The sequence below is a fragment of the Melanerpes formicivorus genome, unplaced genomic scaffold, assembly GCF_026170545.1.
Source record: "Melanerpes formicivorus ecotype bairdi unplaced genomic scaffold, bMelFor1.0.p_v2 SCAF_103, whole genome shotgun sequence".
Lineage (NCBI taxonomy): Eukaryota > Metazoa > Chordata > Aves > Piciformes > Picidae > Melanerpes > Melanerpes formicivorus.
In genome coordinates, this window is record NW_027142455.1 from 577,218 (window position 1) to 602,435 (window position 25,218).

At 50.9% G+C, this 25,218-nt stretch overlaps 1 protein-coding gene across 10 annotated transcripts in view; it reads right to left on the reverse strand.

The window, feature by feature from the left end:
* PPP6R3 (protein phosphatase 6 regulatory subunit 3) overlaps positions 1-25,218 on the reverse strand; it is a 60,854-nt gene that overhangs the window by 8,511 nt on the left and 27,125 nt on the right. For 5 of the 10 annotated variants that reach the window (XR_010990863.1, XR_010990864.1, XM_068166654.1 and 2 more), the window contains 16 exons: positions 25,098-25,210; positions 23,482-23,595; positions 21,979-22,108; positions 21,034-21,186; positions 18,313-18,462; positions 17,731-17,795; positions 16,371-16,486; positions 15,926-16,011; positions 13,133-13,219; positions 9,349-9,446; positions 8,163-8,217; positions 7,391-7,521; positions 6,095-6,213; positions 4,561-4,714; positions 3,192-3,298; positions 2,008-2,155 (listed from right to left, as the gene is read on the reverse strand). Coding sequence is in view for 8 of the 10 variants with exons in the window: in XM_068166654.1 (XP_068022755.1) it covers positions 2,008-2,155; positions 3,192-3,298; positions 4,561-4,714; positions 6,095-6,213; positions 7,391-7,521; positions 8,163-8,217; positions 9,349-9,446; positions 13,133-13,219; positions 15,926-16,011; positions 16,371-16,486; positions 17,731-17,795; positions 18,313-18,462; positions 21,034-21,186; positions 21,979-22,108; positions 23,482-23,595; positions 25,098-25,210 (1,826 nt within the window). In the remaining 2 variants the exon portion in view is untranslated. The remainder of the gene's footprint in view (positions 1-2,007; positions 2,156-3,191; positions 3,299-4,560; positions 4,715-6,094; positions 6,214-7,390; positions 7,522-8,162; positions 8,218-9,348; positions 9,447-13,132; positions 13,220-15,925; positions 16,012-16,370; positions 16,487-17,730; positions 17,796-18,312; positions 18,463-21,033; positions 21,187-21,978; positions 22,109-23,481; positions 23,596-25,097; positions 25,211-25,218) is intronic. The other 5 variants (XM_068166657.1, XM_068166656.1, XM_068166659.1 and 2 more) reach the window with 3 other exon arrangements.

Below are 25,218 nucleotides of genomic sequence, written 5' to 3' on the forward strand. Positions count from 1 at the left end.
TCTCCTCTGCTTTGCTGCTCTCTGTTTGTTGAAGACAAAGCAGTTGTCACCACCACCACCACCAGACCTGGCCTCCTCCTCTCTTCACCCTTGGCAAAGGGGCAGCCTGGTGCTTTGCAGCTTTCCACCCATCAGCTGTGCTCACTGTGCTCCTCCTCCCCTCACTGGGTATTGTCAGCAGTATCCATTTCCTCTGGCAGGCACTGTACAGAGCTCAGGCCTGGCAGCATCCCCTCCCCCAGGTGCAGAGGCCGGGGCAGGACCTCCTGCCACTCTTCTGGCTGTCCCTTAGTCTAGACTTTCTTTCCCCAGCATCATCTTAGGCAGTTATTCCCAGGAAATGCTACTTTTCAATCCCATTTCTTATTTCACCATATTTAGAAGTCAGTTTAAAGGAAACCATGTGAGCACTGGCTCAGTGCAATGCCACATCCCTCCAGCAGAGTGGAACACTCCCTGTAGTCAAGCACTCACCTTTCAGCCTCCTACACCTTCCTTATCTCCCCTTTCTAAATCAAGATGCCAGAGTCCCCATTGCCAGAGGCTTAAGAGGCAATTGGGCAGTGCTAGATGATCTCACCTGGGCTTCCTTCCCCATCAGAAGTTGGGCCAGATGATCTTTTGCCATCCCTTCTGACCTGAGCAAGTCTACATTCTCTTGCTGTGTCATTGTAAGTACAAGAACTCAACTGCCTCCAGGTGATGCCTCCTGCTGTTAGCTTTTGCAGCAGTGTCAGTAGCTACAGAACTTTAAAGCATGTGTGAAGTAGAGCAGTTTCAGGAGGAAGGTAAAAGCCATCAGGCCTGACCACAGGTGGGTCACTAAATCTGGCTGTAATCATCTAACACAGTAGGAATGTAGACCACATAAAACTGTTCTCCAAGACTCAGAATCATTTATTGGGTCAGCAAGGCACTATGGCTCCATGCCACAGCAGGCTGCACTGACTTACAATCCCCCCCTCCAGCTCCTCTGCTTCCATTTGCTAACAGCAGCCATTTGATCTCCCTCCTGAGAAGAGCAGAACTTGAGTCAGGTGCCAAAGGGGAGCAGAGTTATCATTTACTGCTTCAGTAATCAGCAGGACGGCAGCAAGAGCAGCTGACAGCTGTTGTGTTTTGTCTCCTGCAGTCACTCACCTACTACCCCAGGAAGGGCAAGGTAACAGGAGAAGCCTTTTCCTACCAGGAAGACTGGAAGTTTTTTAAGCAGCTTCCAAGGCACAGGGACAATCTCTTTCTGCACTAGGGAATGATTCTGGAAGAATGAGCAGAAGGTTGCATGCCACACTGCTAACAGCATTTGTTAAGGCTGGGGAGAAGGGGAAGAACACATCAGCTTCAACAAAGGCAAAACCATTTCTGCAGGTCAGGCTGTTTGCAGCCTGTTTCCCTACACAAAGCTTTAATACTCAAAGGCACAGCTGGATTAGTGAGCTGATGGTCACAAGAGCAGGTGAGCTCCAACAGACAAACAGAGAGGGTGCTTCACTCCCATAAAAGGATCAGGGTTGACACACAGAATCCTGGGGAATCAAACATGGTCAGACTTACTCCTGAACCAAGCCCCTGACACAGAGGATGCCACAGCTCAGGAATTTCCTCTGCCAGTTGTCCCAGAACTCAGTGTGCCACCCATCTGATGCCATCCATACACCAAGACTGATCACCCAGAATGCCTGATGCGTTACTCTGGGACATGGTGCCTGGCTGGACTTCAGCTGGATGAGGAGAACACAAGTCCAATCCAAGTTCCCAACAACATTTCAAAGGCTAAGCTTTGACATTCATCAGACACTGTACAGAAACAGGAAGGTGCATCAGGGGAAGAAGCCAAGTCAGGCTTCCACTCAGACAGAGGCCTGGTAAGGACAGGCACCCGCTGTAACAACCAGCCGGAGGTAACTTCACCCAACAACTCCTCTAGAAGCTTTCTAACTGGAGCCTGAGGAAGCAGCGCTGCAGAGCTGGCTGCGGTGAGGCAGTGCTCCCAGGGCAGGCACTCACCTTTTGAAGACAGCCGTTTCAGTTTTAGCATCTACGGTAAGGCTCAGGGTTTCCTTCATGCTGCCGTTCATCACCGTCTCCGTTACCTTGTCCGCGCTCTCCGTGTCATCCTCGTCAGAGCTGGCCTCCATGGCGACGCTCCCTGGGGCTAGGCACACACAGCCGGTTAGGCACCGCCGCCCCTGCAGCTACGCTGTCAGGCGGCCGCAGCGAAGGAAAGCTGCACTCCAGTAGGCCCCTGGGGTGCTCCCGGAGAGAGGAAGCAACTCCCTGCAACAAGCGAGGGGCACCGCGCCCGGGGCGGGGAGGGGGAGCGGCACCGCGCCCGGCGGGGGCACAGCGCCCGGGGCGGGGGAGCAGCACCGTGCCCGGCGGGGGCACAGCGCCCGGGGCGGGGGAGCGGCACTGCGCCCGGGGGGGGACACAGCGCCTGGGGCGGGGCAGGGGAGCGGCACCGCACCCTGCGGGGGCACAGCGCCCAGGGCGGGGAGGGGGAGCGGCACGGCGCCCGGCGGGGGCACAGCGCCCGGGGCGGGGAAGGGAGCGGCAGCTGGCTTCAGAAGTCAGTGTGCAATGGTTCTGGGTTTTCCTCTCCATGCCACACAGTGACTTCAGTTGGAAAATACTACTGTGAGAGGTCTGCCTGGGGAAGGCTTCAGTAGGGCTAGAGCAGAGCAGTCGAATTCCTGACAAGCCCTCAGAGTGCCAATCTGGCTGCAAGTTTCCTGTACAGACAAGCCTTCAGGAAGTGGTCTCCCTGGACTCCTCACCTGCACTCCTTGGTCTATTAGCCACAGACCAAGAGCTCATTAGCACATGTGCAGGAGAGTTAAGTCTGGACACACTGAGGTTGCTGGGCTGCTGCCACATAGGAAGAGGCTAGAGGCTCAGTGCTGCTATAAATGAGGACCCTCAGAGAGGGCACTTGGCTGCTTTGCAATGCTGCCCTGCTCATGACATGCATGCTTTCAAGAGGTGGCAGCAACAGTGGCTCCTGTTGTTAAAGGGAAACTTCTCAATGGCTCACAAATTCTGTGACAGGGAATTGCCATGACCCAGCAGAACAGCAGCAGAGCCAGGTGAGAGGCCTCTGGGATCCTGCAGTTTAAAACCTCAGCGAGATCTTTCTTGGCTGCAGCTTTTCCAGCTCCCTCTGTCTGCATTCCTAGCTGCAGTGTACTTACTGTCTAGCTGTGCTGCAAGAGCAGGTGCATTTGCACTCAAGGGATCAATTGGGTCTGTGTTTGTTTCCATTTCCACAGGAGAATTACTTCTTAAGGAATCTTTTGAGCTGCAAATAAAGTGAAAGACCCCAAACTTTAGAAAGGTTTCAAAGCAGGATGCAAAGTTCTCCCAAGGGCATTGTCCTGTACCAGAGCTCTATGGAAGCTGAATGGCAGCAAGCTTGTGTGTAGCAGTCTTGGGAACACAGGCAAAAGGAGTTTGGGAATGCAAACTTCCCCAGAACTGAGGAGGGGGAGATGTGGGGCTGGGGGCTCTCTGCCCTTGCCTGGGTCTGATGCCAAGCAGTAATGGACATAGCCCTGCTAAATAGGGCACACAAGTACCACCAGCTCCTCAAAATGCTTCCAGCACTTGGAACTGGGTTCCTAAATGCACTCCTTGCCACTTGAAAGGTGGTTGTCAGCTGCTGACACCACCACTGCATCCTCCCCTACTGAACCACACACAAGACAGCAGAGCCACAAGTTCTTCATTCTGAGGGAACAGAAAAGGCAAGACCTGGCCATGGGGAACACTGCTCAGCACTGACAGAACACCTTCTACATTCACTAATGTGGCAACTCCAAGTCTTCATTTCCCAAGCCCATAATTCTGTTACCAACTTCCCTGCCTGAAGCATGAAGCAATGCTCTGCTTGCTGCTGGGAAGAGCCTGCTTTCAGACCCAAGCTGCTCAATGCTCAGACAGTGGAGAGCCAGGACAAATCTTCCTGGAGAAGGGATCAGTTCCTGACTGCTGGTGTTTGGCAACTCAAGCCCTCTAATTCTGATTAGGTTCTTGCACAGAGTATTTACTTTCCATGTGGAAAGCAAAGGATCCCAGGCAGTCTCAGAACAGTGCCTAGCAGCCTGACCTGGACTGCACATGGCTCTGCAAGAACCAGTGAAAACAAACCCAGCACAAAACACAGTCCCAAACCTCTTTTGTTTTCTAATGTCCACGAAACAGCATCACCCCAGACATGTGATGACCTTTACATGCACCAGCCCATGTTCAGCCTTGCACTGGGCTCAGGCTACAATAGATAAATAAAGACAATCCCAGTCCAACTTCTGGGCAGAGATCACTCCTGAAGGAGCCAAATATTCTTTAAAAACCTTCTCAAACAATGACACAAAGATGCAGTTATGCCAGCACAGCCTCTGAGGCTCTCACAAAGGCATACAGGAGGCTCTTTGGACACCACATGAACAGACACCACCAGAACATCAACACAGCTTGGGAAGAGACAGGCAGCCCAAGGAAGCCCTTGCTGGTGCCACTGCCTTTAGCAGCAAAGAACATGCCCTGAGTCACTGGCATTCTTACCTCAAGGAGGATGTGAACTCAGAAAAGGAGGCCCAGCCAGTTTCTTTTGCTGGCATAGGTTCTTCTGTACTCCACACATCAGACCCAACAGAATCCAGATTGGCACCGTGGGCGGTCTCCATGGGTACATCAAAATTAGCTGACCAGTTTGGTGCTGAAAAGCCATCAACAGGGTCATTAGGAACATGCATGTGAGGAGCATGAGTGCACACCTGCCTAACACTGACTCTCTACATCCATACAGAGGAGCAGCACAGCCCATAAGGAGGCCTCCCAGCAGATGCAGGAGAATCCTCCATGCAGTGCCCCAGAGGAGCCTCCCCTCAACACCAAGCTCTGCCAGCACAGCAGAGTTGTAAAGACAGGCACCCAGAGGATTCCACTGAATAAAAGAGCAAGTAAAAAAATCAATGCAGCTTATCTGCAGAGTAACCCCAAGAGACCATAGTGCACCACAAGCATCAGCTGGCTTCAAACAGCAACATTTGTTATTACTTGTCAAAACTGATTTCTGCAGCAAAACCCAACCACCACCACCCCCAACTCTGAGGGGTTTCCACCCTCTTTTTAGTTTCCTGTGCATTTTCCTGCACACACAGAAAGTGAGCATCTCAGCTCAGCCCTGGGCACTCATGCATGAACACCATGTCTAGTTTTCAGAAAGCTTAAGGCTTTTTACAGCTTCAAATACTCATTGGAATTCTCACTCTGGGAGCATCTGTGACTTAGCAGCACCTAGGTTAGGACAGGGCAACGCTGGAGACTTCACCTCCCCAGGGGAAATGCAATTCATTAACACTTACATACAAAGGACAGGGTGAAAAGGAAGCTCTGACTAGCAGTTAGAAATTCCAACCCAGGTAGACGTGGGAGGAGACCCACAGGGATCAACACCTGCTCAACACAGAGATGCCAGTGACACCCATCTGACAAAAGGAAAGCAACCCCCCTTCACCTTCCCCTTCTCTTTCAGTGCAGCTCCTTACAGCCTAGGCAAACACAGGGCTTTTGCCCACAGCTACTGCCAGCTTAACTGAAGCCACTTTACTCTGCTTTGACTTGCACCTGAACATTTCTAAGCCCGTGGCATCAGCCAGGTTTCCGGGTGTCTTTCATTCACACATGAAACCAGACCAGTGCAGACTCACCTGGCTCCTGTAGGTAAGGGAGCACTGTTAGACTAAATACTTGGCCTGAAGGGCTCCCAGTAAAAGTAAGACTTTAGGTTTGGACATTAACCACCTACAGGTCCTGCAGGCATTCAGGATGTTTAATGATTACATTTCATCCTTCCTTTTCTGATTCCTCCTCCTTTTTTTCTCTTGAAGAGTAGAAACATTAATGTTAGAGACTAAGTAACTTGACTCAAGAGCTGTGAGGAACTCAAGCTTCCCACCATTCACATGCTCTGCTGCAAGCAAGTCTTTAGAGTGGGAAAGGTTACTTGGAGGTAGTTGGAAGGAGAAGTGTGAAGGAGGAAAGCTCCCACAAAGACTTTTCTGCAACCCAAGCAGCTGGCAGGAGAGCTACATACGTTCACTTAAGTCTACTTCCATCTTGTCCTCTGTGCTGGTGTGTGACTCAAAGAGGTCTTGCTTGGCTCCATCCTCCTCTTCAGAATCTGTGCTTTCTTCACTGTCCGTACTGCCCGAGCTTGAACACAAAGAGACAGTTTACCTCCTGGGGTTAGCAGCAGAACCTGGGCACAGCCAAATGCTCAGGAGGCTGAAGAGCCAGAACTGCTGACAGCTCAAGGTATCATTTGTTAGCAGTTCCTATCCCACTCCTTTCTTCCGCAAAAGCAGCCAAAAACCAAACCCCAAGGTTCAAGGTCTTTCACCTGATCATGTAAAGAGGCTACCTTCCCCCCCCCAATCTGCAAAAGACTGATTCTGTTCCTACCATGGGAAAGGGCACAGAAAAAGGCCAGGAATCAGATCTGGGTACTGATATTGGTCTGTTTGGGCTCTTCCTGCTAGAACAGAGCTCTCTTCAGCACCAATCCAGCAAGACAATTTGGTTTACTTTAAAATCCAACACTAAACCTAGCAAATGTGTTTTCATCATAAAATCACAGAACAGCCTAGGCTGGAGGAGGCCTTAGAGATCATCTAATGCAACCTCCCTGCCATGGGCAGGGACACCTCTCAACTAGACCAGGTTTTAAGACCTCAACTCTTCCAGTCCATCTTCTTTAACTGCATGCAAACTTTCAGCCCTATGGGCATCTCTCCCTTCCTGGTGAGCACAACTGACAAAAAGCAATGAGGAGGTAAGGGTGTCCCTGAAACACCTCATGTTAAGCAAGCAAGAGTGCTTTAAGACAAAAGAGCTGATTTTGCCAGCATGTGTTAGCAGGATGCATTTTGAAGGCTGCAAGGGAGAAAGACATCAGGCATGTGGCTCAAGCACAAGAAGGTAAAAAGAAGCCAAAGCTACTCTGGGGGAAGAACTCCAGTAAGTATCAGGGAAAGCTGCAAAGCCCTGAGAATTCTGGTGACCCTGAGCACAGTGCAGTTTCCCAGGCAGCTCTGTCCACAAGCACACTAGTGGTGCAGGGAGGACAGCCAGGCCTGCAGAGGGATGCAGCCAGATTGCCTCCTCCAAGGCAAGAATGGCTGAGCAGGTTTAAAAGCAGAGGGGAAGAACAAGCTACAAGAGCTTAAGTGCAGGAAGAGCTGAGCATGCAGGGCTGCTGCTGTGCTCTGCACACAACGGCTGGCAGCCTGCAGCCATCTCTGACCACCCTGCACAGCCCGCACTGACAGCCAGCCTGAGCTAAGAGGCAGGCTCAGCGCCGAGGGCTCAGGGTGCAGCTAGCAAGCCTCACCTGGAGCGCCTCTGGGACTCTGGTGTGAATGCAATGTGTTTCTCCTCCCAGATGTCCTCTTCATCAGAGCCCCCGTCATCGAACTGCTGGATCCGCTCCTTGCAGCAGGCCTCGAACAAGGCGATGTTGCCCTGCGGACGAAGGGCACAGCCGGGCTTAGGGCTGACTGCTCCCAGCAGCAGGCATCTCGCAAGCACCAGCCTCTTCTGGAGGCCAAGCTCTGATCAGTGGGGAAAGCCCTCTTCTCTAAAAGCAGCAGAACACCAGAGTGCCTGCACAACAGCCAGCTTGGCAGGAAAATACTCAGCAGTATCTGTTTTACTCAGCTACCGCCAAGGTGAGCGCAGCACCCCAGCACAGCCAGCAGTGCCCATCACGTACGAAGGGCTTGGAAGAGCTTTTCAGCCAAAGAGTCCAAGTACTGCAGCCTTATTGTCTGTAGGGGGCTCATTTCAGCTCAAGTGGCAGCTGACATCCAGGGTTGAAGTGTCAGTCCTTGCTTTCCTGTCACCACAACCTCAGTGGAAGACTGAAACAGCTTCTGCTCACGAACACAGGGTGCAGCACGCAGAAACCAACACAGGCTGCCTCTCGGACCCAGCATTTTAAACCAGAGCAGTTCTGTTGAACTCTGATCACACCAACAGTGGCTTCCAGTGAGAAAGCATCAGGCTACAAGAGAGGGGAGCTATCTCCCAAAGACTACCCCAAAAAGTAAGGAGAAGAACCACCCCCAAAACTGAGGCCACCCAAGTTTAAGAGACATACTTACACTTTCATTGGTATTGAGAGTAAAGTTGATGTCTGAGACCCGATCAAAAGAAACACTACAAAAGAAGTAGATGCATGCAGTAAAACAAAGTGTTGCACTTCATTGCTCTTAGCTTTCTCATTCTCCAGTCATCTAAGAAATTAAGATTAAAGACAAAGCAGGTTCCCACACAGAACACAGGCTGAGGAGGCCTGGCACTCAGGTGAGCTTGCTAACCCCAATGCCTGGAACGAGAACACAAGCCAGCATGGTCTCCCCTGTGCTTAGCTGTGAGGACACAGCAAACCTCAGCAAGCATGACTGAAATTGTATGAGCAAATCTCAAATCCTGTACTGGGGAAAAAAAGAGGCCAAAGAATGTCTCATCTGACTACAGTCTGCTTCAACTCCTGCAAAGGTCTCTGTTAGCAGTTCTGACACCTCACTGATTTCACTGCTCTACAGAGAGCTTCCCAACAGCAAGAGAGCAAGGGGAAATGCAGTACCAGCTCCTGCTTCCTAAAGGAAAGTATCTGGAATCTCTTTTTTAAGGCAGTCACTAGGGTTTTTGCAAACAGAACACTCTGCTGGGACTTTACACAGCTTCACACACCAAGTAGTTTCATAAGTGTAAGCACAAACATGTCTTGGATTAAAAATAGCATTGGGCAAACTAAATCACAAAGGGAAGCAAAACTGGAACCAAGAGGAAGAGTGGGAATGCTCTCAGACTTTGAGAGGAGTCAGGAGATTCCTTCTCTAGCCATGTTTAACAGAACAGGTACTGCTGCTCCTCTTCCCCTCACTGCATTGCAAAGCAGGAGAGGGGTCTAAAGGAAGGGGGGGTTTAAGTGACTACACTCCTGGGCAAGCCACATCCCCATTACTGACAACAGTAAGCAGGGGATTGGAGCTCCAATTTTTGCACAAAAGGCACAGCACTGCATTCATTTTTATCTACAGCTTAACTGAACTCCTGAGGACATCAGCAGTTAGATGATGTCCATCACCCAACAGAAGAGAAGCTCTCCCTTTCCTCTGTAGACTCTGCAGGGAGCCTTCTACCAATGCACACAGACGATACCAAGGACAGCAACCGCCTCACGTCAGTGAAGACTTTTATTCATCAGCAAACCCACAGCCAAACAGCAAACCAAAGAGAGAGCACCCCAGACCGTAGCCAAAGGCAGTTGAAGGTCATACTCACTTGCCAATGTCATCTTGGTCAGCAAACTTCTCATCGTTGAAGCCAAACTGGTCAATAAAATTGGACGTCATTTGTTGCATCTGATAATCAGAAAAGGCCTGGCAACCCCAGGACCAACGACAGTGATATAATGATTCTAGCAATACTCTAAACCCTAATTGCCCCTTCTGCTCCAAACCACAACTCTCTCTAGTCTAAGCACAGAAAGACAGGAAAAGGATTGATAGCCTGCCAGCACGGGCTACAGCACTGCTGACAGGCCACGAGCTGACAGGCAGCCTACAGCAGCTCTCAGTGAGGAAGTTCCACCTCTGGCTGAGCCATGCTCATCACCCCCTCCAGCCCCCAGACAACACCAAGAGCTGCCTTTGCTCAGGCAAGCACAAAGCTGTGAAGGGGGAGCCCCACACAGGCACACTGCAGCAGAGCAGGGCACTTAGCTGCTGCTGCTCACTGCAGCTCAGCCTCAGGCAGGTGCAGCAGCAGTGTCTACTCAACACCCAGAGCCTGCCAGAGGCTTCACATCTCCATGCTGCTGACTCAGCTAAGGGGGGTCGTGTCTGCAGCTCAGCCTCAGGCAGGTGCAGCAGCAGTGTCTGCTCAACACCCAGAGCCTGCCAGAGGCTTCACATCTCCATGCTGCTGACTCAGCTAAGGGGGGTTGTGTCTGCAGCTCAGCCTCAGGCAGGTGCAGCAGCAGTGTCTGCTCAGCACCCACTCTGAGCTGCTGGCAGATGGCCACACAGAGACTAAAGGTACACCTGGGGATCTCCTCCCAAGCATCACAACAGGTTTTGTCCCCTCTTTCCCCAGACTAACAGTACATTATGAGGCACTGTCTAGGGACTTCAGTTGTGTTGTTCCCAAGTGCAAAGCCAGCCACACACACAAACATATTTGAGGGTGGTAAAGCTGAAAAAGTCAATATGGAAGGAAAAGAGAAGGGTCACCAAAGCAAGTATGAATGAAGGCATTATGAAAGCTGAAGGCAAAAGAAATGAAAGACAGAAGGATAAGATAGGGAGCAAGAACTACTGAGGCTAGAAGTGGGTCTGAAAACAACACTCCTGACTGGCTGGGTCCCTAAGGCCTGCTGAGCCAGGCCAAAGGAACTCTTAGAATCACAGATTGGTTTGGGTTGGAAGGGACCTCCAAAGCTCATCCAGTCCAACCCACCCTGCACTCAGCAGGGACATCCTCCACTGGATCAGGCTGCCCAGAGCCCTGTGCAGACTCACCTTGAATGCCTCCAGGGATGGGGCCCCAACTACCTGCCTGGGCAACCTGTTGCAGTGTTCCAACAGGAACAAGTTCTGCACCATGAGGCTAACATCCAATCTAAACCTGCTCTGCTCTAGTTTGAGACTACTGCACCTCATCCTATCATTGCAGGCTTTAGTGAACAGCCTCTCTCCACCCTTCAGGTACTGGAAAGTCTCCATTTCCATCCTGAATTGTAGCACCTGGCAATCAGTTCTGGCAGCTGTAGGACATGATACCAGCACAGCTCATGCACTGGGGTCACACAGGTAGACAATCCATTACTGACTGTCCCCCTGTGAAAGAACTGCCCTGTTTGGCTCTGCTCACTGAGCTCTCTGCTCCTGGGAAGCATTTGCACTATTAGGGGTACTAAAAAGCTCATGTGTCTGAGACATTAGTGAACTAGCCCCATGGGAACTAGACAGTGCAGCCATCCAGACCAGCACTCACCAAGGCATAGTGAAAGTGAAGACATGGGGTTTGGGACATCAGCAAGCTCTGAAACTCATGCTGAACAATATCACTGCCTCACCATTGGCTGCACTGAGGATATAAACTGCACTTACAAGCTGAAGCACAACTCAAACCATGGACAGCTCTGCCCTCCTCCCTCCCTACAGCTTCAGTACCTTTCAAGAGACAAAAGGTGGTGCTAAGCTGGTGGAGAACAGAACAATGCCTGCCTGGAGCAAAAGTCCACAGAGCCCCAGCAGCCAGTGCTGGCACAAGAACCCTTCCAACCCAGCAAGAGGGGACAGAACACTTCATCAGGTGGCAGTTTTGAAGTGTCATTCAGAAACTCAAAGTGTTTCTGAGAACAAGGTGGGGAGCAAGCTTTCCCTTCTGGAACAGCCCTGAATGAGATTTGAAGGCCAAAAGAAAGAAGTTCTTGCAGATGTGATCTGTGCAGGCAGTTCCATTTGACAGAAGCAAGCCAAAGGTTAGCTGGTTCCTTGTTTGCCTCCCTTATCCAATCCCCAAAGGGCCATTTTACACATCTCCCTCCTGCTGCCCCCTTTAGCTACTGCTCTATAACAGTACTCCACCTGCAGTCACAAATGAATGTGCAGAGCTGGAGAGTGCTTTAAGCAATGTCAATGCATTCCCCATCAGAGATTTGGCTTGGTATAAGGCTTTCCTCACAAGACCACTTCAGGAAGTGCATTTCCCTAACTCTGCTTAGGGAATAAAAATGAGTGAAGATCTAAGAAAATGGTTACAAAGGAAGAAGGAGCTCTGGGCCAGGTGCCCTGCTCCAGATTAACCAGCTGAAAAGTGCTGGGATTGCCTGAGCACAGCAGGGCACCAAGGGGCTTCATGGAAAGCACAGAGCTTGGAAGATGTCACTCTCTCACTAGAGCTGCTGCAGCTGGCACCCAAGTGGCATGCTGGTGTTCAGGGGCACCAAGCCACTGAACCAGACAGAAAGGCAACAGATTGTTCAGACCTGCTCCCCCACCCACAACCCAGCCTCTGCCAGGCAATTACTGACATAACTGGAGAGGATGCACAAAGCACCGAGGTCAGTCTCAGACCAGGCAGTTACAGCACAGGTGTTAGCATGAGCTGAAAGATAAACATCCTCCACAGAACAGATCTAAGCAGCACTCTTTCACCCCCAGAACAGGGCTGAAGGAGGTGAGTGCTGCATTCCTCCTCAATCACTCCAATGCCATAATCATGTTAACCCCTGAGGCAGCTAGGGATGCATTAAGCTGTCATGGCTGGACACAGCTTTGACTTTGCCTTTCAGCCTGGCTGAGCTGAAAATCCCTCAGGTGCTCTCAGAAATCCCTTTGTTTGTTTGCATTAAACCAAATGCTAAAGAACTCTCTGAAGCACTTACAAATGAGCTGGCAAAGGCACACAGGGAGTTTCAAAGTCATCAAGTTGATAGAAATTTTAGTTCAGAAGATCTGGCTACAGAAACTTGCCAGGCATCAAGGGGTCAGGAAGGTGCCAGACCAGACTTGTCACAGGGGCATCCTTAGCTCTTCATTGTCCTGGCTGTGACAGCTGGGAGGGGGACAGCTTGCCAAAAGGTAAGAGCAGGTAACAGCAAAGAGCCAACCCTCCTTGGTTCCTCAGCACAAGAAGGTGCAACATGAAAACAAAATATCATTAGTAAAACTAAAGAGAGATTTGGGTTTGCTCCACAGCAGCCAGCCCCTGTCAGAGCACACCAGCAGAATGCACCATTTCAAGCTCCTCCATCCAGCAAGAGCTAATGTTAACACAGGAACTGTTCAGCTCAGCCAGGGTCATGTGAAACGGCTCTGGCAGAGTAGAGAGCTGCAGATACAGCAGGACCAAAGACTGAGGACCGGAAGGCACACAAGATACTTGCCCTGTGTTACAGGCTACAGCCCTGGGTCTGCTAGGGCAGTTGTGTGCATGTGGCTAAGACACTGCCAGCTCCAGGCCTGGATGTGCTCCTGAGAGAAACTCAAGTTGCACTGCTTTGTACAGCATGGCTCCTTTCACACAGAGCAACTGCAGCTGGTGCAAGAGCTCAGCTCACCTGCTGCAAAGAGGAATCCTGGGAGAAGCCAGTTTCTTTGAAGTCAATTTCATCATCACTGGAAGAATGAATGTGGCAGGTAGTAACCTAGACAGAGGAATACAGTCATTGCAGAGTGTGACAGCCACAGCAAGCTCACAGCATCTGCAGTTTCAGAGCAAAGCAAGAAACTACTATTTTAAGTTCTGCTAACTGCCAGACCACCAAACCCAGCCCCTGCAGCATTTCAATACCACCAGACACACACAGGAGCATTAGGCAGCACTCAAAAGCTTGGGCTCTTGCTGAGCTTCAAAATGAGCTACTGAACCTGGAAACCTCAGTCCTAGGGCTGCCTATTAAACCAAAATGAGACAAAACTTTGTACTGCAGGAAAAACCTTTAACAGCAAGGGAATTGGTCACCAAAATAGGACTCTCCTGGAGGGGAGGTAACTCCATGATGCCTCTTTAAGGTGACCAGGAACAACTGGTCCTGAAGTCTGGTTTTAGTAGGTATATTCCAACCAAAGCCATTCTGTGATTCCATGAGCAAGAAGGATTCTTTACTCAAGGGTTCCCAGGCTTTAGCACAGGCTGCCCAGGCAGAGCTGTGTAGATGCAGCGCTGCAGGACATGGTTTAGCTGAGGAGCTGTCAGTGTAAGGCTGCTGACTGGACTCAGTAATCTCAGAGGCCTTCTCTAATCCAGGCAATTTTGTGACTCTCTTAAATTGTTATGTCCTCATTCTAAATTGCCAAGACAAAGGGCAGCCCAATCTGCCAAGGTGCCCTGAGCCAGCCCTGCACACCAGCTTTGCAGTTTCTCATCTCCAGGGTAACAAAATGTGTGGAGCTCTCCTCCATGACCAGAGTCATTACTGCTGCTGCTTTTGACAGGTCAGAGCTTGGCCTCCCTCTGCAGTCTGCTCTGGCTGAACAAGGAGCTGCTGGGCTGATGAAGACAGTTCCAGAGGATTCTCCAGCAGGCCAGATGTGGCAACTCAGTTTCTGCACAACTCCACAGCACAGGCTCAGGTGTCCTGTTCCAAGAACCCTTCATATTTTCAGAGTTCATTAAGACTGGAGAGAGCACTGGAAGAGGAACTCTGCAGGCTTTCACACCATTTGTTACAGACAAACTTTTACCTGCCTGGAGGTGTTCAAAGCCAGGCTGGATGAGGCCTTGAGCAACCAGGGCTAGTGGGAGGGATCCCTGCCCAAGGCTGGGGGGTTGGAACTAGATGATCTTTAAGGTCCCTTCCAACCCAACCCATTCTGTGATTCCCCTCACCTAGTCTATAAGTGTATCTCAGGAGCATTCAACATGAGTGACACTGCAAAGATGCCATGAAGTGACACAGCTGAAGCTATGCAAAGTCTTGTGCCAAAGCAACATCCTCCACTGAAGAAGGAGGAGGAATCTGAATGCAGGTCAACTGCATGACTGTGGACATCCTACTGAATGTCTATGGGTCAGGATCAGAGGAGTCATCTACAAAGGTGACCTTCCAGCAGAGATCTGCTAATGACCTCCAATGCCCCCTAAGGGCCAAGATGCAAGGTTTGGGCCAGTTAAGCAAGCTTGGGGTCAACAGAACCTAGTTCTTTTGGGTGACTTTGACTCCTCAGACCTTTGTTGAAAGAGCTATCCAGCAACCCATGCCATGCCATCGAGTTCCTGGAATGCACAGAGGGCTGCATTCCAACCAGGAATGAGGCACTGCTGGACCTGCTCCTCAGAGCAAGAGAAGCTGCTTGGTAACCTCAGTGACTGCTCTGGCTGCAGCTACCACCACGTGGAGCCTGCAATGCTGCTGAGCAGGCAGAAGGTTAGTACTGACTGCCAGTACTAAGACAAAGGGATTAGACCTCAGACTTCAGCTCCCTTTGAGCTCAGTTGGGAGAGACACTTAGGAAAGCTTCCAGGCAGGACAAAGGAGCTAGTAAGCACTGGGAGCTCTTCAAGAACATCTCCTGGAAGCACAAAATCAGTTCACTGCCTTTACAAAGTAAAGGAGGGAGGTGAAGCAGGAAACTCCCTGGCTTCACGGTGAGCTGCTGAATCTGCTCAGAACCAAAGAGATGGAAAAGTTAAGAACTCCAAGAGCACTGCCAGGATGTGCAGAGATGCAGCAAAAGCTCAGCTCAAATAGACAGGGTTTCCCCAGGTGAAAAGACAAAAGTTCTATCTCGGATTCCATGCTTTCACAACAGGCAGAACCAGAAGGAAAACTGGGCTGCTGTTGAACAGCAGAGGTCAGTTTGTCACCAACTGGGCTGAAAGGCAGAGGTTCTCACCACTTTTTCCACCTCCACCCTTAGCAGCACTCTGGGCCCCAAGCCCTGGGAAGAAAAATGCAGGTGGATGCAAACACAGACCCACCTGGGGAAGGAAGAGGTGGTATGGAAATTATCAGAGGAGCCTAACCCCTGTACACTGATGGGCCCAGAGGTTAACCACTTGAGGCTATTGAGAGCTGGCTGAAGCTGCTGCCAAACCACCTTCCAGTCTTTGAGAAGTCATGGAGATCAGGAGATGTCCCAGAAGAAAGCTCATAGTACCCTCCATTTACAGGAAGTGCTTAAAGGAGGCCCCAGGAAATTACAGGCCCATCAGTCCCTGGGAAGGTAAGGAAGGAATGCTCCTGGGAAGCACAGGGCTGGGCAAAACCAGCACTGATGCACCAAGGGCAAACCTGGACATCTGCTATGACCAAGGGACCTGCTGAGTTGATGCAGGTGTGTGGTGGGCACTCTCTACCTGGGGCCTAGTGAAGAGCAGCAGTTTTGATACTTTACCCATCCCTACTTACCAGGTCCACCGTGTTCCTCTTGTTAGTTTCTCCTAAGGAGCTTGTGCAGAATGTCTCCCAACGCTCCCTGACCTCCTCTGGAAGCTCTAGTGTAGGAAACAAGAGAAGAACCTCAGAGGTGCTGCTACTGACACTGAAGCATCACTTCCATTAATTGCTCTCTTGTGCTCTCCCAGCTCTTCCCAAACCCAGACAGATGCTTTTCAATCCCTCAGGATGACTCCACCTAGCCCACATTCAGCAGGTCAGCATTTCTCCACTTCTATTGCAGGGAGCTCTGACACTGCTTGAAACCAGATCTGAGCATGTGTTGAGGATGGTTGGGTTTGAAGGGAATGGGGCAGAACTGAACATTTGCTTTGACCCAAAAGCTGCTTTTGGACTCATTTCTTCAGAACATGCCAATAAAAGCCACCCAGCCAAACTGAAGCCCCTCCCACACTACCTTTGATGAGCTGCTGGACCAGTGAGCTGTTGGGCCCCTTGTCTGTGCTGTGCACAATGCAGTTGGCTATCCTGGTCAGGTGCCCCATGTAGCCGTGCCGCCTGCCTCCCTCGGCCCTGCAAGAGAAGGGAGCTCAGCGGCCAGGCCCGCGGCAGCGCTGCTGCTCTGCCTTCCTGCACAGCACTCTGCCCGGGTCAGGAGGTTACACAAGACAAAGGACAAGGGGTCTTAGGCAGAAGTGCTGCAGCCTGATCACAGAGGTTCACAGAAGCACTCAGGGACTTAAGCTAGCAGCTGGTTTGGCTATGGTGAGCTGGTTTAGGAGGCCTGGCAAGCATGAGAGCTGCCAAGAAGGGCAGCAGGACAGGAACGAACCAGGACCATTCTGGGGAGCAGAACTGCCTCAAGTAACACAACAGCAAGTGAGCAGCAGCATCCCAGCCAGCCACCTCAGTGTTTTCATAAGTTACAGCAAACTTTACTGTTCAGCATCTCCAAACTCCAGAACCTTCCCAGAGCTGTTTCACCACCACAGGTCCAAAGAAGAGCAACAATGCTGGTGAGGGGTTTGGTGAACAGGGCTGGCAAGGAGCAGCTGAGGGACCTGGGAGTGTTCAGTGTGGAGCAGAGGAAGCTGAGGGGAGACCTCATTGCTCTACAGCTCTATGAGAGGAGGAGGCTGCAGTGAGGGGGGGGTTGGGCTCTTCTCCCTAGTTTCAGGTGACAGGAGGAGAGGAAATGACCTAACACTGTGTCAGGGGAGGGTTAGGTTGGAGAGGAGAAAGATTTCTTTGCTGCCAGATTAGTCAGGGTTTGGAACAGTCTGCCCGAGGAGGTGATGGAGTCCCCATCCCTGGAGGTGTTCAAGAAGCTGCAGCACATCAGGATAAAGTTTAGTGGCCATGATAGTTGGGTTATGGTTGGACTCAATGGTCTTAAAGGTCTTTTCCATTCTTGATGGCTCTAAAGGATTTTTCTCCTGCTATGAACAGTTGCAGACACTGTCAGCTACTTGGAACTGCTGTCCTTTCACAAACATCCTTTTAGAAGGTGTCCCACTGCTGAGGACTTAGCCTTCACTGCTTCAGAGTCTGTGGCTGCCCAGTGTGTTACACCAACCACTACATTGCCTACTGGAGAGCAGCAGTGCCCAGCCTCTCAGAGCACAGTTCCCTGCTCTGGACTTTCGAGGCCACAGCAGGAGCGAGAGGGGCTCGTGCTCCCCGATGGTCACAGGGAAAAGCTGCTGCCAGAAGGAGAGGAGAAAACTTTGATCCCAGGTGGTGCTCTCAGAGCTGGTCACACATTCACTGCACAAGACAAATCCTAGCCACACAGCCTGCAGGAGGGAGGTACTCACTGCTTCTTCTCGTTCATCTCCCACGCTTCAAGTATCCGTTCTATTAACTGGCACTTAAGGAAGAGCTAGGAAGGAAGAGCAGAGGCTGAGTCACAGGGAAGTGGAACCCCAGGGCACACTGCAGTTGGTTTTACCAAATACCAAAGCCTTACAAGACAGGCTCAGGATAAATACTTTCATGAAGGGCTTTAAAATTCAGAAGCAGCAATCAGAGCCCAGAGCAAGCTAAAAAAGAAGCTTCCCTTCTACTTCTCTTTAGAGCTGCAGGAGCATAAAGACACAAAGAGCAATCTGAATGCTTGAAGACAAGATCTTCCTTAAGGGAATGAAAGTATCTGCAGCACTGCACACACTGGGGCAAGAAAGCTTCACTCTGTGGCACACAGAGGTTTAACATCCTGAACTGGCATCTTAAGAAAGAGAACTCAAACCAAACCAACAAAACCTCAAACAAAAGCACCACAGGAGAGAAGAAGGCTCCTGTCCATTCACCACACAGTGCAGCTGGGCTGTGTGCTACATGCACTGCCATGAGAGCAGAGCCAGGAAGGCTGAAGTCAGTGCCAGAACACCACAGCTTACATGTTTCAGCAGGAGATTGTCCCCAGCGGGCTCCTGGTCCGTGATTGTGCTGTTCTCAGTGCTCTCAAGAGGACTGGCAAGAATCAATGCAATACAGATTTCCACTTGGGTATGCAAAAAGTTGTTCCATGTGTACTTGAAGAACATGTCCTGAAACACAAAGCCCACAAGGTTTACACACACAACATAAACAATGAACCCACCCCAGCAAGACATGGCACCAAGCTGAGTGGTGCTGGTGATATGCCAGAGGGACAGGATGGCATCCAGAGGGACCTGGACAGGCTGCAGAGCTGGTCCAGGTGAACCTCATGGGGCTCAACAAGAGCAAGGGCAGGGTCCTGCCCCTGGGCCAGAGCAATCCTCACTATCAGTGCAGGCTGGGGGAGGACATGATAGAAAGCAGCCCTGAGGAAAAGGCCTTGGGGGTGCTGGGGGGGAGAAGCTGGCCAGGAGCCAGCAATGGGCACTGGCAGCACAGAAGGCCAAGGGCAGCCTGGGCTGCAGCCAAAGCAGTGTGGCCAGAGCTGGAGAGAGGATCCTGCCCCTCTGCTCTGACCTCACCCGCAGTACTGTGTCCAGCTGCAGGGCACTCAGCACACAAAGGGCATTGACCTGATGGAGAGGGTCCAGAGGAGGCCACAAAGATGACCAGAGGACTGGAGAACATCTGTTGGGGGGAGAGGCTAAGGGAGCTGGGGGTGTTCAGCCTAGAGAAGGCTCCAGGCAGACCTCAGAGCTGCCTTCCTGAAGGGGCTACAAGAAGGCTGCAGAGAGACTGTGCCCAAAGGCCTGCAGGGACAGGCCCAGGGGCAATGGCTTCAGAGCAGAGCAGAGCAGATGGAGATTGGATGTGAGGAACAAGTTGTGCCCCAGGAGGCTGCTGGAACCCTGCAGCAGGCTGCCCAGGGAGGTGGCTGAGGCTCCATCCCTGGAGCTGTTCCAGGGGAGGCTGGAGAGGGCTCTGGGCAGCCTGCTCCAGTGGAGGATGTCCCTGCTGAGTGCAGAGAGGACTGGACTGCTTTGGAGGTGCCTTCTAACCCAGGTGATTCTATGACCTCAGTGACTACAACTGCAACAGTTTAACTTTTACAGTACTGTGGTGCAAGAGGAAATCTGTGACCTACTAACCAGGTCTGTTACTGTCTGAACATGAGACCTCTAATACCAGGTCAAACACAAACTCAGCTGTAACTGAATTCTCCCAGGCATAACCAATAATGCCCTTCCAGAGGACACTCTCCACTTGTGCTCTCTCTGCTAGCTGCAGCCCAGAGGCCCAGTGCCAGAAGGGTTATTTATGACTTTCAGTAGCCCTTGACAGGTATCTTGAGTTCACTTAACCTCTAGCATCCAAACCACTGTTTGCAATATGGTCCTTACCTCAGTGAGAGTCCTCCTAAGTCACAACCACCTGCAGGGGTTCCATCACCTAACAGTTTTGTTCTTCTCTCACAGAAGGCTACCTCAGATAACCTAGATGCAGTTTAGGGTTAGTATTTCTAAGGCCAGGCTGGATGTGGCTCTGGGCAACCTGATCTAGTGGAAAGTGTCCCTGCCCATGGCAGGGGGCTTAGAACTAGATGATTCTTGAGTTCCCTTCCAACCCTGACTACTTCTTCCTGCAAAGCCTCCAGCTATCACTGGCAACAGCAAAGGAGCTTTGGAAATACGTGCATCAGACCATAGAGGTCTCATTCAAAATACAGCTCAACATTTCCCTTCAGTCCTCCCAAACTCATGACAGCCTCCCACAAAGACACAGCAGTGAAACTAGAGAGGTCCTTTCCCTACCAGGCAAGTCTCACAGTAAGGCACAGGCTGGTTCAGCAGGAAACACTGAAAAGCTTCTCTGGCTGCAACCCCTTTCCTTCCTTACACAAAACATGCCAAGCATGTTCAGTCCTCACTGAATTTCATATACAAAGCTGCTCAGAGGATGCCTGTGCTCATGGTATGCATGCTCCCTCAGAGCACAGCTGCAGTGACAGTGAGGTTAGCTATTTGTGCACAGGCCAGCCCCTGTCTGCAGGCCCAAGCTGTGCAGAGAAAGGGAGATGAAGACATCATGGCCAGAACTGTATCAATGAGTTGAGAGATAAAGGTGGTTTAGACTAAGACAATGAGGCAGAGAACATCTACACACTTCAAAGTTGACAGCTGCCTCCTCTGAAGCAGAAGCTCACACATTGCATTGTAAGCTCTAGCATGCTTTGCTAGCTGTTCTGAACTGATGCCAACACTTGCATTTTCTGGTCAACCTCAACACTGCTGTGGTTGAAGGATGAGGTAGGAAGCCCTCGAAGTACAGGTTCCACATCAGCAGAGCAGCAAGTGAGCCCACTGCCAATTTGTTGTGCAAGGGCCTGCTTTCAGAGGTTGAAGGCTTCTGAGCTGCCAAGAATAACTGTCTATTTGGAGGACAGTGCTGAGCAGCCTCTGGTGTAAGAGAGGAAAAAGGCAGTTGAAGGAACAAGAATGAGAAGAGCAGGGAAGCCTTGGCTAGGGCTGACAGCACAGAGCTGAAAAACCCAGGAAAATCAGGTGCAGAGAGTAGGAAGCACTCCAGTGATCAGAGGAAAAGGCTGACTTGAGTTGGAGTCCTGACAGCAACATCTGGTATAAAGAGTTCTTAAACTCAGAAGCCAGGCTGGAGAATATACTAGACATGACCTGCAGCAACAGCCAGCCATCCAGAGGAGTAAAGCATGAAGTTCTCACCAATATGACTCCTATGCTGTTCAGCTCTATGAGCTCCTGATTGACACTGCCTGTGTTGGTCTGCAGGAGGCTGGAGATCAACCTGATCACGTTCAAACGGGTGTTCCCCACAGGGGGGTCCAGCACACCCCAGGTGGTCTTCATGACACTCTTCTGGAAGAGAGAAAGGCAGGCAGATAAACCATTAAAACATCCTTAAAAGACCAGCTGATGAGTACATGCACAGCCTGCATTTGGAAGTCTTGAGCCCTCATGTTTCTGAGCATTAACTCCGCCCTGGCCCTCCCCCAGGCTGATGTTTTCTACACCTCTGGTCTTTCATCTTGGCCCATGGGTCCTCCTCTCCAGCAGGCCATGGCACCCAGTTTGGGGTGCAGTGCTCTGGCTGACATTCTGTCAGGGAAAATTTCAGTGGCAGGTCTTGGCAATGGGTCACAGGCAACCCCCTGCTCATTCAGCTGCTATTTACCTGCTGCAACAGCAGGACAGAGGGAAGCTGCTTCAATCAGTTCAAAAGCCCTAAGAATTTAACATGCCAAGGGTAGAGGGTACATGCCATGCAGTTGGTCTGCTTGGGTCCTGGGCATGTGTAGAGGCACTGAGCAGGCCTCATGTGGGCCATGCTGAAGCTCTGAACAACTGAGGCATCCACAGTCCACACTGCCAGTCGAGGCAAGATTTCCAAGCAGCCATCAGGACCCACTTTGAGAACACAGTAACTCTCCTTGCATTGCTTTGGGAAAGAAAGAATCCCTTCAAGGCCAATTAAACACAGTTCAGCACATCTCTCTGGCTCAGGGACAGCAACAATGAGCAGCAAAGCTCCCAACAGGCTGGGAGTTTGCCCAGAAGGTGTCAGCCTGGGTTCTGCTATTGTAACCTGCCTCAACAGTCACACTGCAACAGGCTCGTTTCAAGGAGTTGGTAACAGAAGGTTTCACTCACTTTTGGAGGCTCAAGCAGGAGCTCATGGAAGGATGAGAGTCTTGACTTTATGGCTTCTAAAACACTTTTGTTGACTGAGTAGGTTGAATTGCTCATGCCTGGAGGACAGACCTCTATGTGGCCTTCAAACCTACAACACACAAGCAACAGCCAAAGTAAGTAGCCAAACTAATTCCAAAACGTCTTTAAGGTATGGTTCTGAGTGGCATGGTTCTGAAGGCTTGTGAAAAGAAAAGGGCAAGGAAAACCAAGGCTGCAAAGACTAATTGTGAACTAATGGCTGAACATGACTTTTTCAGTCACTACTCCTAGTACTTTCAGGTTTATGGTGCTTGGAATCTCCAGTATGTCTTTTGCCATGCCAGAATGTAATAGGTGTTCTTCAGCAAGTGTTTATGATGATTGACTTCCTCCTGGTTTGCTTCCCTAACATGCTCACATTCCTTCCTGCCATCCCTCACCCTGCCCAGCTACCATTACATGTGTGCTAAACAAATGTGCCACTTAGCCCAGAGGAAAACTTCAGCCTCACCATTTGATACAAGAGCAGACTCTCGCCCAGGTGGCCAAGATGACCAACAGCATCCTGGGCAGTGTCACCAGCAGGGCCAGGAAAGCAATTGTCCCCCTGTACTCAGTGCTGGTGAGGCCAGATCTCAATACTGGGTTCAGTTTTGGCCCCTCACTCCAACAAGGGCACTGAGTAGCTGGATTGTGTCCAGAGATGGGCAACAAAGCTGGGGAAGGGTCTGGAGAACAGGGTTGGGGAGGAGCAACTGAGGGACCTGGGGTAAGTTAGTCTGGAGAAGAGGAAGCTGAAGGGAAACCTCACTTTCTACAGCTCCCTGAACAGAGGCTGGAACCAGATGAGGGTTGGTCTCTTCTCCAAGTAATGAGCAGGATGAGAGGAAATGGCCTCATGCTGTCCCAGGGCAAGTTTAGGTTGAATATTAGAAGGAATTTTTTTCACTGGAAGGGTTCTCAAGCACTGGAGCAGGCTGCCCAGGGAGATGGTTAAAAGACACAGAGATGTGGTTCTGAGAAACGTGGTTCAACCCCAGCTGGAGTTAGAGAATGGTCGGACTCAGTGACCTTAAAGGGCTCTGCCAACAAACATGGTTCCATGAGCCCTTTACTCAGCTATCCTGAGCAACACAAACAAGTTGAATGTAGCAGAGCTCAGCAGTTTCTCAAAGTGAAGTAGCAGTACAGTCCCAAGTGACTTTTTCAAGGCAATCCCCACAACACTACACCACACAGATTCCCTCCCCTCCTTGTATCACAAAGCAAGTGATGAAATGTGAGGAGTCTGAGCTGTCACCCTGCATTCAAACTGCTTCCAGCAAGCACTGCAGAGAGCCCAACCACAGTCACTGGTTCCTTCACTCTCCCAGCTACACAGGCCATGGAAGTGGTTCAGTCTGAGCACACAGGGGATGCCTGCCCTTGCTGAGCAGTTCAGGCAGGTCCTGCAGGCAGGATCTGCGTGCAGAGAGCGCTTACGTCTGCCGCCGCGTCTCCAGCAGGGTCAGCAGGATCTGGATCGCACTGACTATCGCAGATTCATTCTTCTCTTTATGGAAGATGTTGGACAGCAGCTGCTCGATGATTTCCTGCCTGAAAGAAAAGCAGTGGCACCAAATGCAACGCTCCAGGATCCAGCTGCTGGCAGAAGCAGCTCTCACCTGCCTGGGTAGAATTAGCGAGGGGATAAGATGAACAGCTCTGGTAACCTCTGCAAGCCAGCAGGTACCCCGGGACAGCCACTCCCGCCCTCACTGCCCCATTTTCCTGTCCCTTCCACTGAGCCAGCTTTTTGAGGTGACAACCAACATGGACTTCAGAGACCACAACTGCAGGCTCCTGTCACAGCCAGGGTAAGTTTTCTGTAGACTTCATTTTAAGTGCAGGAGCAAAATGCTCTTCATTTTTGCTGTCTCATTGTAGCATTTTGACCACGTGGTTAAAACTAAAAGCTTGCTGTTTGAGTGCCTGACATCCACAGGGGAGCCAAATTTGAAGTCCTCATTCTTCTCTCAGGGAAAGGAAACTGTGGTGGTTTAGGCTGGGTGCTGGCCCAGATGCCACTGCACAGAACATACCTGGGAGGTCCCAAGGGGTGGGCCCAGCCCAGGGGGTGGTCACAGGCACATATTCCATTCCCATAATGCCCTGCTCCCCTATAAAATGCCCATGCAGGGTCTTCACTCTCTCTTTCGTCCCCAGCTGCAGCCTAGGTAAAATGGCTGAGCCGCCTCCCTTGGGCCTGCCCAGGCCCAAGGCTGGGTTGGGGGGGAGGGAAGAGCCCTGGGGGGGTTTGGGTGTACTCCCAGGTGGGGATGGGATGTTCTTGGGCATGTTCTGGGATTTCTCTCTCTGTCACGGTGCTTGTGGTTCTCTGTAAAGCTTTCATTGGGGTTTGTTTCTAAATTGTTTTTCTACTTAAACTTTCCATCACTTTTGCAATCCCTTTGTCTTGAGTCATTGTTTCTGCCCTGTGGTGGGGAGGGGGTCTGCCCCAACCCACCCAACCCATCACAGAAACAAACAAAACAAATGTAACTGCAGGCTCTCTTTCTTTCCAGGTACTCCTCATCCTGACCCTTTCCAACATCCTTCACCCACTACAAAAAAGAACTGTATTCTTCTTTTAAGACCATGGCCTCAAGAGCAGCTTTCTGGCAACCACAGTCTGCATTTAAGCAAGGATTTGTACTGCACACTTCAGAGCTCTCAGGCAGGTAAGGGTGACTCAGCTGCCCTAACAGCTAAGCAAACCCAAACCTACAGCAGTAAAAGCAAGGAGGAAGGGCAGAAGAATATTCTCTGGCAGCAACACAGGCTTAGATCTGCCTAAAGAAAAGGTATGAGCCAGAGCCTCTCATATGTGCTGTGACCTCCACATGCCTGATCCCACTACCTGTGGCAGTAGAGGAAGCACCTTCCTGAGACAACCCTGCCCCACAGAAGCCCTCCAGGTAGCTCTGCTCTCTTGCACTTATGGAAGATGACAGAGAGGCAGCCAAGAGAATTCACCTGAAATGCAGAGCTTGGCATTTCAAAAGGGTCTCAATCTCAAAAGAAAAATGCTTCCTCTGAACTGAATGTCTCACACTTACTTCTCCAGACTTGCCAGCAGAGGGTCTGGCTCTGAACTGTTCTGGACTTGTAGCATCTGGTCTCTACTCAGGCGAATGATCTCGCAGAGCGACTGGGACGCGTTTGAATGCCTCTGGAACA